This window comes from Rattus rattus, chromosome 1, assembly GCF_011064425.1.
Source record: "Rattus rattus isolate New Zealand chromosome 1, Rrattus_CSIRO_v1, whole genome shotgun sequence".
Classification (NCBI taxonomy): domain Eukaryota; kingdom Metazoa; phylum Chordata; class Mammalia; order Rodentia; family Muridae; genus Rattus; species Rattus rattus.
In genome coordinates, this window is record NC_046154.1 from 194,923,705 (window position 1) to 194,939,440 (window position 15,736).

The following is a 15,736-nucleotide window of genomic DNA, read 5'->3' on the forward strand; positions in this document are numbered from 1 at the left end:
TCTCTCTCTCTCTCTCTCTCTCTCTCTCTCTCTCTCTCTCTCTCTGTGTGTGTGTGTGTGTGAGTGAGTGTGAGTGTGTGTGAGAGAGAGAGAGAGAGAGAGAGATGTTTGTATTCATTGCGTTGAGCCAGTGGAAGGCATCAGTGTGTAAGCATTTCTCATCCTTCGCTGTCTGCCCTTAAGACAGGGTTTCTCACCGGACTGGAAGCTCATCCATTTGGCAGTGCTGGCTTGCCAGAAAGCTTGAAGGATTTGCCTGTCTCAATCCTCCCAGGGCACAGTTAACACATGCATGCATCCATGCCTGGCTTTCTGTGTGGATGCTGAGGACTGGAACACACGTGTACAGTAGGCACTCTTTACTCCAACCTCTCCATACCCACCTCTCCCGTTAGCCACACTTTATATGACAATGCTGCACTTTTCATATTTAAGTAATTTTGACACCTCATTACTAGCTAAAAACCTAGAATTTCATTTCTTTATTCAGACCCCCTTTGGAACTAATAACCTTTTCCATTCTTGGGGCCCAGACAAGCAAGATGCCATATTGAATTTTAGTCAACACTTCACAGAGACATGCTACAGATGTGTGTGTGTGTGTGTGTGTGTGTGTGTGTGTGTGTGTGTGTGTGTAATGTATATGCTTTCAGGACTCATCTGTTGTCCTCACGGATCATGAGATTGAGAAAAGCTGTTAAAGATGTTTTAATTACTAGAGGCTAGGAGTGCTCAGCTGGAAAGCCAGTCACCCTCCAGCATGAGGAGAAACAGAGGCAGCAATGGTTCCCAGTGGACGACTCTCAGCTGGACGGGCACTTCAAATACAGACCCTCCCAGCAGCAACTGTTCACCCAATAACCGATGTCAGTGTGCCAGAGATCACCAAACGTCTGTTGGCTGCGTCGAGTCCTTTCCCAAGACTTTTAACACTCCTCTGCACATTTTCTGTGGGGAAAAGCGCTTCGAGCTTCAAATGGAGGTTAATGCAAAACAGTACTCTCTTTATAGAAACTGCCTTAGGGACAGCATTACTGATCTACAGCAGACATGGAAACTGCCCATGGTGTCTGCCACACAAAGGTCTGGATAAGACATAGGATTTATGTGGAGACAAACATTTCTTTATGAGAAAAGTCAAATCGGTGGGTCTGTCTCCCATGACCACCACCTGAGTCTATTAAGACAATGGAGTCAAGTCCCTGGCGTCAAGTTGTGTGGGGTCGAGCTGATGCCACAGTCAAGGAGAAGCAGCTTTGAAGGTGAGAATAGGAAACTGAGGGACCATGGAATGTTGCTCCCAAGAATTAGCTACCTCTCCTGTGCTGCCCAAGGGCTACGCGGTTAGTAAAGGAGAAGCTATTTTCAAAATTCAGAAAGGAGAGTTAAACCTGACACAATGTGAATGCCCGTGTTCTGTGTGTAGTTTGGGTTTTGGTTGATGAAAACATCTCATTATTTGTGTATAGTTACTGGGTGCCTTGGTAATCCCACTGTCATCCGTCCAGAAATCTTCAAGGACTTCAAGAATAGCCGGTGTTTACTTAGAAACCTATCTTCGCTGTCTCTTCTTCAAGCTTTCTAATATCCCCAGTCACCTGATCCTCAAATGACGTAGGAAAGTTAAGGATCCTGTCTAAGAAGACACGGATAAAGCCAGGATCTGAACTCCTGGGTGAGCCGGTCAGCCACGGAATCTCAGCTCCTAACCCATCACTATGTGAAACTCCTTTTGTGTTAAGTTTATTTCAAAGTGCCTCTGAGTGATCAAGTCTTCACTAGATTGTCAGGGTCACAGTATCTATATGACACATTTTTCATAGTAATCTCAAAGTAGAGGTATTATCACTCTCGATGACCTTTGTGAAGATTAAAAAGAAAATCAAAAATCAGATACCCTCATTCTCACTGACCCGCTGACTGGAGTGGCTTAAAGGAAAGCCTGACAGTCCACGGCCCTGTGCTGTGGACTGCAGTGTGTGAGGATTGGCCCTCAGCTTTCTAAAAGCTAGCAGCACAATGGAAACTGATCAGGAGGTGGTTGCCACCAAAAGATGGCCTTTCTCTCATTCCCTGTTCCCAAGATAAGAGCCTATGCCACCCTGCATGGAGTCCTGGGGACAGTGGACAGAAATAGGGGCGGGAGACAGTTGTAGGCACCGGCATTGACATCCAAGGGGATGCACCATAAGGCAGAACAAGGCTCTGGAAATAGAGACTTCTGTCATCTTCACACAGAAAATTCTGCATGTTTCAAATGTAGCAAAGGATTTCATTATTGAGCCAGATTTATACTTTAATGTATGTGTGTGTATGTATATGTGTACTCAAATGCTTACATATATGTATATGTAAACACACACATATATAAGACACTTGCATGCACACAACAGTTTGCCTAAATTCAAGATCAGCATCATTCATCCCCTCCCTCAGCTCCACACCTCCCCAACCCTGTCACAGATTCTCTATATTTAATGGGTCCAAGTCAATGTGGTCTTTCTTCTCAAAAGCCTAAAACTGCAATAAGCCCGAGTAAGACTAGACAGGCTTATTCTGACCTCACAGCTTCTTCCATAAGAGAAGCCGTGTCTTCAGAGACACCAGAAAAATGTTTCCTTCACATTCGTGACAAAAATCAAACACCGTATTTTCTCAGTCCCTGGCAAACACTTTATTCTCCTCATTAGAAGCCGTTGGAGGCCAAACCTGAAAGGGTCCTTCAGAAAACGATGTGCTTGCTTGACAGAGAAGTAAACAAAGTTGTGAGAGGAAATACCAGCTTCTGTTAACTGTGTCTCTCAGTGCTTTCCTATGGTAACGCCCTCAAACTTGAATAAATTAGTTACAACGTCGATAGAAATAAAAAAAGTAATCTGTGAAGAAAATCCCAGCGAAAAAAGGGTCCGTCGAACAGTCGGCTAAATCCTGTGGGAACAGGAAAAGAGAAAGTTAATGTAAGGAGTGTAGCGTTAGTGTTTCTAACGAGAGTTTAATTTCCTACTGGAAAGAAAAAAAAGGGGGGGGGGAGCTTGCTTACTGGTGCAGCTACCCGGAAATGGTACGCGCTGTCGGAGAACGGGGCCACCGGGAGGCTCCAAATGTGCTGGTATCCCTAAGAGATGAAGGAGAGACGCCCATCTTACATCACGCGTCACGACTCAGCTGGGAGAAGGTCGGGCTAGGGCGGCACACCCTTGACAACTGTAGGATAGGTTCTATGACAACAGCTTTTGATAATGTCACTAGGACAGTCCACGGTCTCTTAAGGATGCAAGGCAGATGCTGAGCCAAGCGGGGTGGCCAGGGTCAGCTAAGAAGGGGCACTGGCATTTGGTTCCAGGCATCCTTCCCTCAATAGGGAGCGGAGGCTGGTGCGGCACTGAACAACTTCCGCTGGAACCAGGACGTGACGTTAAGGAGCCAGAAAACATTACCTGTGTCATCTGAGCGTCTTCTCCATGGCTCTGGGTTCTTTCCCGTTGACTGTGGAAACATATATTCCCTAGCGTGAATTTGCACTGGAAGACTATCAAGGGCTCTGTTGTGCTTCAAGAGATGAGGAAAGAGGGCAAAAGCAGTTAGTAGAGTCTACTAGGCCACGTTTTGATAAGAAGATGAACTAACTGGTGGGCACAAAGCTAATCTTCCCTGGGGCCATGGCATAGTCAGGAATGGGCACCATGACCAAAAGCAACTTGGGGAGGAAAGGATTTATTTGGCTTATGATTCTGCTGTGCTGTTCATCATTGACAGAAGTCAAGACAGGAACTCAAACAGGGCAGGAACCTGACAGGAGCTGATGCAGAAGCCATTAAGGGGGAGGGGTGCTTATTGGCTTGCTCCCCATGGCTTGCTCAGCCTGTCTTCTTATAGATCCCAGGACCACCACCCAGGGATGGCATCACCCACAATGGGTTGGGCTCTCCCTCATCAATCACTAAATAAGAAAATGCCCTGTAGGCTTGCCTGCACCCAGTTTTATGGAGGTATTTTCTCAGTTGAAATTCCCACCTCTCGGATAGCTACAGCTTGTGTTGAGGTGACGTAAATCAAGCCAGCACATTGTAAAACAGGCATTTTGTCACTTAATCCTCAGGGCCAAGAGACTCGCTGGTACAGAAGGAGGCTGACCCTCCAATGACTAACACGCCACAGGGTTCTAAGCCTGGAGTCACGCCTCTAGCCCCTGCATCAGAACATCTTGTGTCCACGTGTTGTTGTTGCTTTTGGATAAATCTCTTCTCTTTCGCTGGCAGCTAAAGTTACATTTACCGGAAGCCCCTAAGACTCTAGATGCTACAAAGCCCTGGTTTGGATTGGTGGTGTTTGAAATGGCACGGCAGGCACATATTAGCAATGATCTGGAACAAAGGAGAGAGTACAGGTGGGGAGGAGCCAAGAGGGCGTAGCGCTTAAAATTGTCAAAGAACTACATTAAAAAAGAAAGGAAGGAAGGACCGAGGGAGGGAGAGAGGAAAGAAAGGAAGAAAGAAAGAAAGAAAGAAAGAAAGAAAGAAAGAAAGAAAGAAAGGAGGGAAGGAGGGAGGGAGGGAGGAAGGAAGGAAGGAAGCAAGGAAGGAAGGAAGGAAGGAAGGAGGAAGGGAGGAAGGAAGGAAAAAAAGAAAGAAAAAGAAAGAGAGAAAGAAAGGAGGGAAGGAGGGAGGGAGGGAGGGAAGGAAGGAAGAAAGAAAGAAAGAAATCACCAACTTATAAAGTTATGAAGGCAGAAGACCTACAAGAAGGAGTGGCTAAGATTCATCCTTTGTTTGTTTTGCACAAATGAGAAAAACCTGCATTCTCAGCTGAGCGCTTCCCTCGGCCTCAGGGAATCTTCTCAAAGACACCCAGTGGATCTGACACTGCAGATCGCACCAACCCCCGAGTCTGCTGTCTGTTCTCAGAAACACACGTCCCTGTGAGCACAGCAAGAGATCAACAACACTCAAAATAAGACAGGAATGATTATAACAATATATTGTTTAAAATGTAAAGGAATCGTTTGTTTCTAGAAACTTCCATTCAGTATCTTGGGGTCATAGTTGATCATGTCACCCACATGAAGCTGTGGATAAAAGTGGGGACTGTTATATGCGTTTGATTTAGTGGTTTAAGGTGATAAGACCCTTATCGGGTGCTATAATTTATAATTGTGTTTCCTTCCACTGAGAGCTGGGAATGAGAAAGGAAGCGCTGTTCCACGTTACCTAGGGGCGCTGGCGGACGGCACGCCTGTGCTGTTACCCTAGTACACTAACGGTCACTTGATGGACAGTGGGTTCTAGGTCGTGAAACTGCAGCTGACTTTCCACAGCATGCAGTGGGGTCGAGTGTGGCTACCTCTGCCATGAGCAAATAAGAAGGAAGAATCTGACGCCCAGGGGAGACAGAAGAGAGAGGTGACAGTGGCGACGATGGAAGAGAGGAGCAGAACCTGGGGAGCCAGGGAAGGTGGAGAGACTAGGAGAAAGGAAAAAGAGAGAAGACGCAGGAGCAAGGGGTAAGACTGCACTGGAGAAATGGAATAAAGCCCTTCCTTAAGAGAAGCCTCTTGCACAGGTTTGAGTGAAGTGGATTGGAAGTTATAATTAAAGTATGAGATGACAAGACAGATATGTCAGTACCCACCTAGAATCCTGGCACTCAGGGAGTAGACGCTGGAGGACTGAGTGCCAGGCCGGACTGAGCTACATTCTCTGAAAATGCCCACGCCCCGGACATGAGGCTCAGTGGTACAGCCCTCGCCTAACATGCCTGGGTTTGGTCACACACACACACACACACACACACACACACACACACACACACACACACACACGGATTCGAGCTACAGAATGATTAAATTATAATATTTGTGAGTTTTAGAGGGATCGTAGCTATTAAGCTACGATTGACCCCAACTGCAGGTCAGGAAGGGACACTGTCTTTACACACATCCTCTTACAAGATAGGCAAGAGGATGGCCGGGAGCTACACATAAAACACACTTCCACCACTTACTAGCACGTTGTTTACGTGTGATATGTATTCACACATGTGCGTCGGCCAGAGGTCGATGTTGGGTGTGTTCTTCTATCGCTTTCCACCTTAGTTTTTGAGGCAGGAGACCTCGGAGCTCACCCAAGGCTAGACCAGCCAGCCAGTGAGCTCAGGAGTCCTCCTGTCTCTGACTTCTCAGCGCTGGGCTTACAGACAAGCACTGCTGCACCTAGCATTTTACGTGGGTGCTGGGGATTGAACTTGAGTCCTCATGCTTGCGTGCAAGCACTCTACCAACTGAGCCATCTCGCCAGCTCCAGAACACGTGAATGACCTGAGCTCCCTAGCGTCCCTCCGGCCAAGCACGAGCTAGGAAGAAACTCATCCTAAGAGGGTAGGATTGTATGTCCCAGCACTAATGTGTGCACTAGTTTACAGGTAGTCTGTGATCAGCCGATGGCAGTTACTAATTTTGTCATTGCTAACAATTTCTCGTCACGGCTCTATGTCCCACGGCATTATGTGATATTATAGGTGGAGAAACGGTAGCCCAGAGATGGTGACTGTCTCTCGCGTGATCCCGAAATGAGGAAGTAACAGACAGAATTCGAATTCTGGTCTGCCCAGCTTAAAACTCAGGCTCATTTCTTTTCTGCCCCTAAGCAAAAGAATAACACCTACATTTGTATTCCCACTGGGATGTCACCGCGATGTTCGGCTCCTACCCAGGGGCCATGTTAACACTGGTGTTCCTACCTCAGTTCAAAGGAGGCTGTCAGGGAGCACTGCAACCTGTGAACTTCCTACAAGGCAGGAGTGCGGCTCCCAGCCCTCCCAGCCCCTGAAGGAGCCTGCATGATCTCATCTCTTTACCCTCTATCACTTGACATGGACTGACAGCACTTTATCTCCTAACTCGCTCAACAATGACGGCATTCAGACTCACTGCTGGGAGAAGGAGAAAGGGCCATTGTTTCTTACAGCCACACACTTACTTGATTTCCAGAGAGAATTTGACGTTGGTGGGTGTGTTCTTATTAACAGGAATGTTATAATTATAATGGCCAGGCCTAATTTTAGAAGAAAATAAAATCACAAGTCAAAATACGCTCCAAAAGTTTCAAAAGGATTTTTGACATATACCACATATTACATATACTGCAAAATAACATCATAAATTTAGGAAGTTGAGTTTAATCCCCTGTGTCTATGGTTTTTCAGAGACAAACTCATCCACTGTCAGAGTGAACTTGGCTTGTGCTTTAATATAAAATATGGAAAGTCAAATCACAAACCAAACATACAGAATCAAATGCACAGGAAATGACTTTGGTCACAGAGATACAAATTTCAGGAGAAAAATGAAGTAAACGTAAAATCCACTTAGAAAGGCAACATGAGATAACACAACATAAACCACTCTCCCTTTAAAGACTTTTAGCAGGAAATGTGTATATTTAGAACCAAAATCAGTTATAATTATGATGGCCCTGATTACCGTTCAGGGATGGAGGAAATTGTACGGTAGACTTGCTTATCCCTAGGTCCACCTACCAAATGAGAGATGCTCGGAGGCAAGGAGGTGTCCCATTGATTGCTGCTGTAATGAGACCCTCAGCGAATGACATGTGTGCAGTTAATCAAGCGCTCCCTCTGATTGGTCTCCCCATGGATGGCATGGGAAAACAACACGAACCAGATGAGGGGGAGGTGGGAGAACCAGCCACTCCAGAGTCTCTCTAAATGATTCTAAACTGATTGTCGAAATGTGAAAGGAAGGATGCAGGGAGCTGGGAAAATCCAGCATTTACAATATTTAAGAATATCAAAACATCCCACTGTGAACCTTGGATGTGCACAATTTTTATTTATCATTATATTTTTAAAAAAACTAAAATTAAGTGAGTTATATACCAAGATACACTTTTTTTAAAAAAAGCACAATACATTGTGCTCCAGGGTGTATTTAATTTTCGCTTGTCAATTATATGTCAAAAAACTGAAGAAAAACTTTACATTATTGCCACACACACACACACACACACACACACACACACACACACACACACTGATCAGAGCCTACAGCTCAACTGGGAAGCTTACACACATGCAATTCCTTTCCTGTTGTGTGCCTTCCAGTACCTGCTACTTCTCAGCGATGGACACTAGCCTGTCTTACAGGGAGAAATGAATCTGTGAGGATCAACATTTTGCTTGAGTCTAGAATTTGGACCTGAGTCATGTGACTCATCGTCCTGATGTCATTCTGTCACAGTAACTAGCTCACATCTGTCTGGGATGCTCACTAAAGCATGTGTGGTCTACAGAAAACCCGTTAGCTCACACAAACTGCAAAACAGAGATAAAACCGACTTCTTAGTGCCAATGCGAGAGTTCAGGGATCATAAAGAAGACGGCAGAAGTCACTTCTAAATACACGCTGTTTTTATAATGCAGGAACATCGACTTGAAGCCTAGTCTATTGGGTTGAAAAAGAGAACTGTGCCTGAAAAACCCACAGGTCTAATTTTAGAAGAAAATAAAATCACAAGTCAAAATATGCTCCAAAAGTGACTCCAACTGAAAGGAATGTCTTGCTTGCCCCTAGGTACCCAACAGGTACATATGAAATTAAGAAACACTCCTCATGTTGAATGTCTATAGTTTTCATTTGTGTTTGCTGCAGCCACGGTGTTCTCTGTGTCTAATACATCACTGCCCTGAGTGTGTGGGGGGGGCGCGGAGGGGTGTCACACACTGGGGATGGATGTTATATCTGGGCAATTGTTTGTCTCCTAGAATCAAAGCTACGCTAAGCTGAGCTGGATTTCCACAGCAATTAAAATAACGCCCTTTGTTGTTATACAAATGTCAACTCACTCGAGTCTATCTAGTCCCTCCAAGCATTGCTGTGTGACCCCGAGGGTACTCTCTGTTCCCCAGGATTTGGCTTTAGAGGTAGCCATTAAACGAGAAGATAGGAGATCGGGATCGTGGGGTTTGTAGTTTATTGGCACGTGCTAACACCCACCATTTGTGACTCCCTCGTCTTCCATGTACCCAATGTGCTTTTACTAAAGGAACGGTGTAAACACACATGGATTTCAACATGAAGCTGTGGTTTTCATTCCAGCCTCAAAAGTACAATGCTGACTGACTCCCAGACACAGTCGGAGCATCGCAGGAGGCTTACCCACCCGCAGTGGAGCATTCTGCTGCAATACCGACGGTCTATCGTTTGCTGGATTTCGACGATCTGAATGGAAGCGATGGTTGTGTCGATCCCTGAATTAAGGAGAAAAGAATAGCAACTAGATTAATAGAGAAAAGAAAATAAACTCTCACGCAGGGGAAAATGCTGTGTCCCTGCTCAGTCCCAAACTGCAGAATGGAAACCAAGAAAGTCCCAGACAAGTCAGAAAAGGAGGGAAAAATCTGGGCAAGGCTTTTGCGCTTGTTTGGGGGATGAGCCATTGTAAGACATTTTAAGAGATTGTTAATACAAATCCTGGCTCCTAGAAAGAGTGGCCTCACATCCAAAAGAATTTCTGGACTACAGAAGTTCTGCTAAATTGGAATTTCCTAGAGATGGGGCATGCGAACTAAAAATACAGTCACAACAAAAGAGGAAGGCAGGAACTTCAAAGACCTTATTAAAATCCTGGAGCTTAACCACGGGTTATCTGGCTGCAGGTGATCAATCCGAATGCTTCATTAATGTTCAAGCTGACAAGGATTATAAAACATGGCCACCCAGGTACCCACAGTGCGTGCGTGTGTGTGTGTGTGTGTGTGTGTGTATCTATGTGTGCATGTGTGTATGCATGTATATGTGTGTATCTGTATTTGTATGTATATGTCTGTATGTATGTCTGTGTGTGTATGGGTGTGTCTGTGTGTATTTATATGTGTTTGTATGTGTGCATCTGTATGTGTATATGTATGTGCATGTGTATGTATATGTATATGTATATGTCTGTGTGTGTCCAACTTTGTGTTTGTATATTTGTGTATCTGTGTGTGTCTGTGTATGTCTATATGTGTATTTGTGTGTGTGCGCCTGTATGTGTCTGTATGTGTGTCTGTGTATGTGTCTGTGTGTTTGTATGTTTGTGTATCTGTGTGTGTCTGTGTCTGACTGTGTGTCTCTGTGTATCTGTGTATGTTCATGTGTGTCTGTATGTGTGTCTGTGTATGTGTCTGTGTGTTTGTATGTTTGTGTATCTGTGTGTGTCTGTGTCTGACTGTGTGTCTATATGTATCTGTGTATGTTCCTGTGTGTCTGTGAGTGTGCCTCTATGTGTGTGTGTGTGTGTGTGTCTATGTGTGTGTGCTTGTGTATCTGTGTGTATGTGTCTGTCTGCCTTCCTGTGTGGTGGTGATGGGTGACAGGTGGGGTGGCAGGTAGTGTGGCTGTCACGTTGTTCCTGTTTCTCACCCCACTAATGTTCCTAAGGCTGTAGTGCTGCCTAGTCCCAGAGGGCAAAAGAGTGTCACTTAAATGTCAACTCACAGTCACTCTCCCAGTCCGGGCTGATAAGTGCATTTCTTGTCAGGAACGATTTGCTTTTGTTTTCTGAAGAGTAAAGACATCTGTCAGTCAGGATGATAGAAAGCTGACTGAGATTGAACACATCCCCACCCTTTCCCTCTCCCACTGTAACACCCACACCTATCCCATTTCTTCCCTATCTAGTTTATTCTTGCCCTCACCCAAGAGGTCGTCTGTTACGGGAAAGTCACACCCACCCCAACACATGTCGAAATCCCAACACTTTCCTCCTCAGAATGCCTCTCTATGTGGAGATATGACCACTAAAGAGGGGATCAAGAGGCTCCGAGGCAGTTTAGATGGGTTCTAGTTCAATCTGACAGCTGTCCTTATCAGAGCAGAGACTGCAGGGAGACACACACAGGCACAAAGAAAATACCATTTGTGGGCCTAACAAGAAGGGGGCCTTCTGCAGGCAAAGGGAAGACCTCTAAAGAAACCAGATTTGTTGACACCAAGATCTTGGACCTCTAGTCTCCAGAACTGTCAACCCCCCCCCCAAATATCTGTTGTTTATACCACCCAGTCCATGGTGTCATGACATGGCAGCCCGAGGAAATCACACGTCATCCCAGAAGTCCTCAGAGCTCACAGATAAGCCCCCTCCCTCCCTCGCACCCCTGGTGCTGAAGCACGCACTCTTCAGTCAGTGACACACATCAGCCCCCATGTACAAGGCACAGTGCCTCTGGGTTACCCTTAACTTTGAATATGTCTCTATTCCTATTATCTTCTGGGCCCTCCCGGGACAGCTTGGATCGAATTAGGGAAGCATTGTTCTCTGATTAATGAGAAGCTAATGGTAGTTATGTTTCTCATCTAGATCTGGAATCAAAATGTTGCTAACCAAAGCTGTTAGACCTATATCCCTCAGGGTCACCCTTGGCATGGTTTATGCAGTATTTAAACAATGGAAACATGTCACTAGAGGGTGTGGGTGTGGGAATACATCTGGTGACAGAAGACTCGTAACTCCAGGGACAGGCCATTCCTCTGCTGGGCAGGCCGAAGGGTCCCTTTCAGTGAGTTGTCATCTCTCTTCCCGTTCATGTGTTTTGATGCCAGTTCTACTTGGGTGAGAACAAGCCCCGAAGGCAACAGCTGTGCCCAGCCCAAGCCTGGTTCCTACGTGGTTGCTGAGGGTCGGATTTCTTCATCTGTGAAGATGAAAATCATTACAAACTGACACTCAGAATCCAGGAACGAGGATGAAGCAACCACGTGTATGTTGCAGTCTGATTTCTGACCTATCCTGGAAACTCAGAGGACAGTAAAAAGGAGTAATCCGTTGAGAATTCGGTCCAGGTATCACTGGGGCATGGAGTCAAGGGTGCATGGTTCCCATTGGCTTTCTCTTTCTTGGCCATTCCATGGCCCCTCTCCTACATAATAGATCCTATTAAATTAAATAGCATGGCTCAAAGGGCATAGAGTGAGTAGAAATGAAGGAAAGTAAGTAGAAACAAACTATACAGTGATACGTTGAAAATTAACCTTCATCCAAACAGCACTGGAGGTGCCTGAAGATGAACAGGACTGTACAATGGACTAGGAGCTCTTTCCTGGTAATTAAATAACATGGATATTTCTATATCCATAGACAGACAGACAGACAGACAGACAGATAGATAGATAGATAGATAGATTATATATACATATATATATACATATCAATCATAAGTCCAATATGCGATATATATATATATATATATATATTTCCCTTGGTTATTTTCTATTAGATGATGTTCTGAGCACCTAATGTCAGCCCAGTAGGATGGCTGTCCCTTCTTGACAGATGAATACAGGGGATAAGGAACAGAGAATCAGGGATACGGCAGACATAGGATAAAGAATAGTACAAGGTCTTGAAGTCCGGACCGTCCAATTGCCTGCACACCATTCTGCCATCCTATAACTACATAAAACAAGGTCACTGGAGAAAAACAAGTGAGTCTAAACTGTAAAGGTAGGGGGACCCAGCCAGCTGAAGACAGGACTCAGATCACTGGGGTAGGGACAGAGCCAAGACAATAACTCTGCCTGCAGTAGAAAAGGGCGCTTCCAAAACACAGAGGCAAATGTTTGGGTGTCATGGCTGTATACAAAACAGATTTTAATTTTTTATTTTTTTTAGATTCTTTATGTGTATGAGGTTTTGCCTGCACATCTGATTGTATACCATGTGCATGTCCGTGTCTGAAGAGGTCAGAAGAGGACATTGGATCACCTGGAATTGGAGTTCCAGATGGTTGAGGGTCAACATCTGGATGCTGGGAACTGAACCTGGGTCCTCAGGAAGCGCAACAAGTGTTCTTAACATCTGCGCCATTCTCCAGCCCTACACAAATCTTTTAAAAATTAGATGCTGAGAGCAATCACTTAGTGTGACAGATAACCTTGGCTGTCAACTCAGTTCCATTGAGAAATGAATCAGCCATAGTGTCTTAAACTGTGACCTCCTGGGGATCCCATAAGTGAGTGTGACGGTTGTAAAGATGCTTGGCAATAATAAAAGATCTCTGAGTGAACAACAACCAAGAATCAACTGAAAATCACATGTGCTTACTGGATTCTGGGTGTTTTAGGCTCACTTGATGGCACTCCACCATGCTCCCCCACCGCAGCCTTGGTTCTGAATATCCCATGATGCTTTGTTGCTCCCCAAAGCCATCTCACGTGGCCCTAGCCCCCTCAGCTCACTCAAGACTACAGTCCTGTTTTCACTCAACTACAAAGCTTTCTGCTCTTATAGAAACGTATCATTCCATAACAGGAAGTCAAGACTTTCAATGGGTCCCTACCGCCGTTTCTTGGCGTGAAGATATCTAATTAGTATACCTTTTGGGTGGACTGTGTTAGAATGTTAGATTTTAAAGACTGTTATTTGGGTTGCTGACTTAAAGTTTCATAAAAAGTCATTAAATGAATCCTGGACTAGGGATTAGGGAAGATTTTCTGAGAGTTTCTAAAATGTCCCTAAACACAGGTCTGCAGTTATGTACCAAGTGTCTGTCTGTGCAGACATTGTCAGCCCCAGGGATGAGGAAATCAAAAAGGTTCATCACTTCCCAAAAAATAATGGAGGTGCAGTACAATAATAACGGGTCCTCCAGTACAAGATTTAATTATTGTTTTTTAAATATCTCTTTCTTTTTTATATTTTTATGTGCATGTGCCTGAGAGTACGTCCTGTGTGTGAATGGCTAAAGGAGGGTGACAAATCTCCCAGAACTGGAGTTAAAGGTGCTTGTGAGCCACCTGTTTTAAAAATAAATGTAGGATTTGTTATCAGTATAATATGAACATCAAAGAATTATTTTGAATGGATTCCTTTAAACACACATTTATCAGGAAATGTGTTAGTTTTGTGCTTATTTAATATGCTTATATACCTAGGGTCACTTGAAATTTCTCAGACAAGAAGGACCCTGAGTAGAAAAGAAGCCGTAGCCTAGGTGATGGGGATAGTACACTTGCAGGTGATTTCAAAGATGGCCCTTATGTGTAACAACACTTGCTAGGCAGAGCCCCACCCTGAATGTAGATCGTACTGTTCAATAGACTGGGGACTGGGATGGAGAAAGGCAGGAGAGAGCATTCTACAGCAAACCCACTCTATCTCCATTTCCTCGCTGCTAAGAGGTGAACAGGCTCTCCTCAAGAGAAAATTATGACCAAGGCAGCTCATAGAAGGACGGGTTGTTTATTCGGGCTGACAGACCCAGAGGGGTAACTAACCACCTTGCAGGGGGAGTGATGGCAGGCAAGCATGGCTGGAACAGCAATCTGAGAGCTCACATCCTAAACCACCGGCACAAAGCAGACAGAGTGCGCCCAAAGTAGCTGTCTTTGAGCTCCCCAGGCCCACCTCCAATGATGTGCATCCTCCAACAGAACCACACCCAGCCTTCTTCAACAGGGACCAGACTCGCTAAGCCTCGCCAAGACACCAACTGGGGACAAAGTATTCAAATGTCTAAGACCTGGAGAATGCATTTAAACCACTACAGAGAGTTGGTTTTTGTTTTTCAGATTTATGTCCACATTCAAGTTTCTACATTCAGCCTCAGGATAGGAAGCAGAGGTAGCTGGGTATAAAACCTGGAGAAAATCTTTCTTGATGTCTCTCTCCTCTTCTGCTCCTCTTACACTAGGTGGAAGGGCTTGCCCACACACTGCTAGCCCGACTGCGAACACCTTCAAAATGAACTTGTCTATGTTTGTGGTTCGGTGGACGGGCCGTGCTGTCTTCCTGTGATACTCTGCAAATATTTGCAGAAGGATAGAAGGGAAAGTGGAAGGAAATGAAAAAGGAAAGCCAGTTTTTTAACCCATAAGTATTTCCCAGTTACTCAGAGGGAAAATTCCCAGGCTAGGACTTGAAGGACGCAGAGAACAGATTTGAGAGGCTGTGCTTCTTCCCCCTCTCGGCACACAGGAGTGAGGAGGCTGTACCCAAGTGTCTGAGCACACGGCCCAAAATGATGCACTCCATTATTGGCTCTTGAGATAAGAGGAATTTCTAGAAAACTGAATATTCATTTTCTTTTGTACATAAATACATATGCTTTCCCCAGGGCTTCCAGATTTCTTAGACTCGAGCTGTTCCAAGAATAATTTTGAGGTGCTCATCTGCTACTAATAGTTCCACTTAAGAGTGCTTCCTCAGAAGGCTGCAGGCTTACAGGCAAACGAGGCCTAAAGAGAAGTAGAAACTGGAACTTCTCTGTGCTGTCTGCTTGCCCCCTGCCTTGTGCCCTGCTTCCTTGCTGAGCTTGCAAGGGAAGGAGCTCACTGTAGATTCTGGCAAGAACACGACAGACCCAATTCCATTCCACGGAACTGTGTTTATGAGTTCTTGAAGAGAGAGAACCCTATAAATAAGACAATTGCCTCGTGCGATATTGTTCTTACCCACGCGTGCGCACTGCTGATCTTCCTAACTGTAGGGATTCTGGGTATGTGCTACCATGCCCTGATAAAGCATTTTTTAAAGCAGTAATTTAAAAGGGAGGGTGGAGCTCAGCAGTTTAGAGCTTGTACTGCTCTTGTAGAGGATCCAAGTGTGGCTCACAGCATCCATGTCAGGCAGCCCACAACCACCTGTAACTCCAGCTCCAATGGAGGGATCCAGTGCCCTCTTCTGGCTGCCATGAGCATTTGGACTTATGTATACAAACACAGAGCAGACAGAGACACAGAGCA

The 15,736-nt window shown here is 45.1% G+C and overlaps 1 protein-coding gene across 1 annotated transcript in view; it reads right to left on the reverse strand.

Moving 5' to 3' along the window:
- Window positions 1-2,645: 2,645 nt before the first annotated feature.
- The window catches only part of Myrfl (myelin regulatory factor like), an 86,269-nt gene continuing 73,178 nt past the window's right edge, over window positions 2,646-15,736 (reverse strand). The window contains exons 20-25 of the mRNA XM_032919398.1: window positions 10,493-10,555; window positions 9,177-9,264; window positions 6,975-7,049; window positions 3,438-3,549; window positions 3,041-3,115; window positions 2,646-2,928 (exon numbers count right to left, since the gene is read on the reverse strand). Of these exons, the coding sequence (XP_032775289.1) occupies window positions 2,842-2,928; window positions 3,041-3,115; window positions 3,438-3,549; window positions 6,975-7,049; window positions 9,177-9,264; window positions 10,493-10,555 (500 nt within the window). The 3' untranslated portion in view covers window positions 2,646-2,841. The remainder of the gene's footprint in view (window positions 2,929-3,040; window positions 3,116-3,437; window positions 3,550-6,974; window positions 7,050-9,176; window positions 9,265-10,492; window positions 10,556-15,736) is intronic.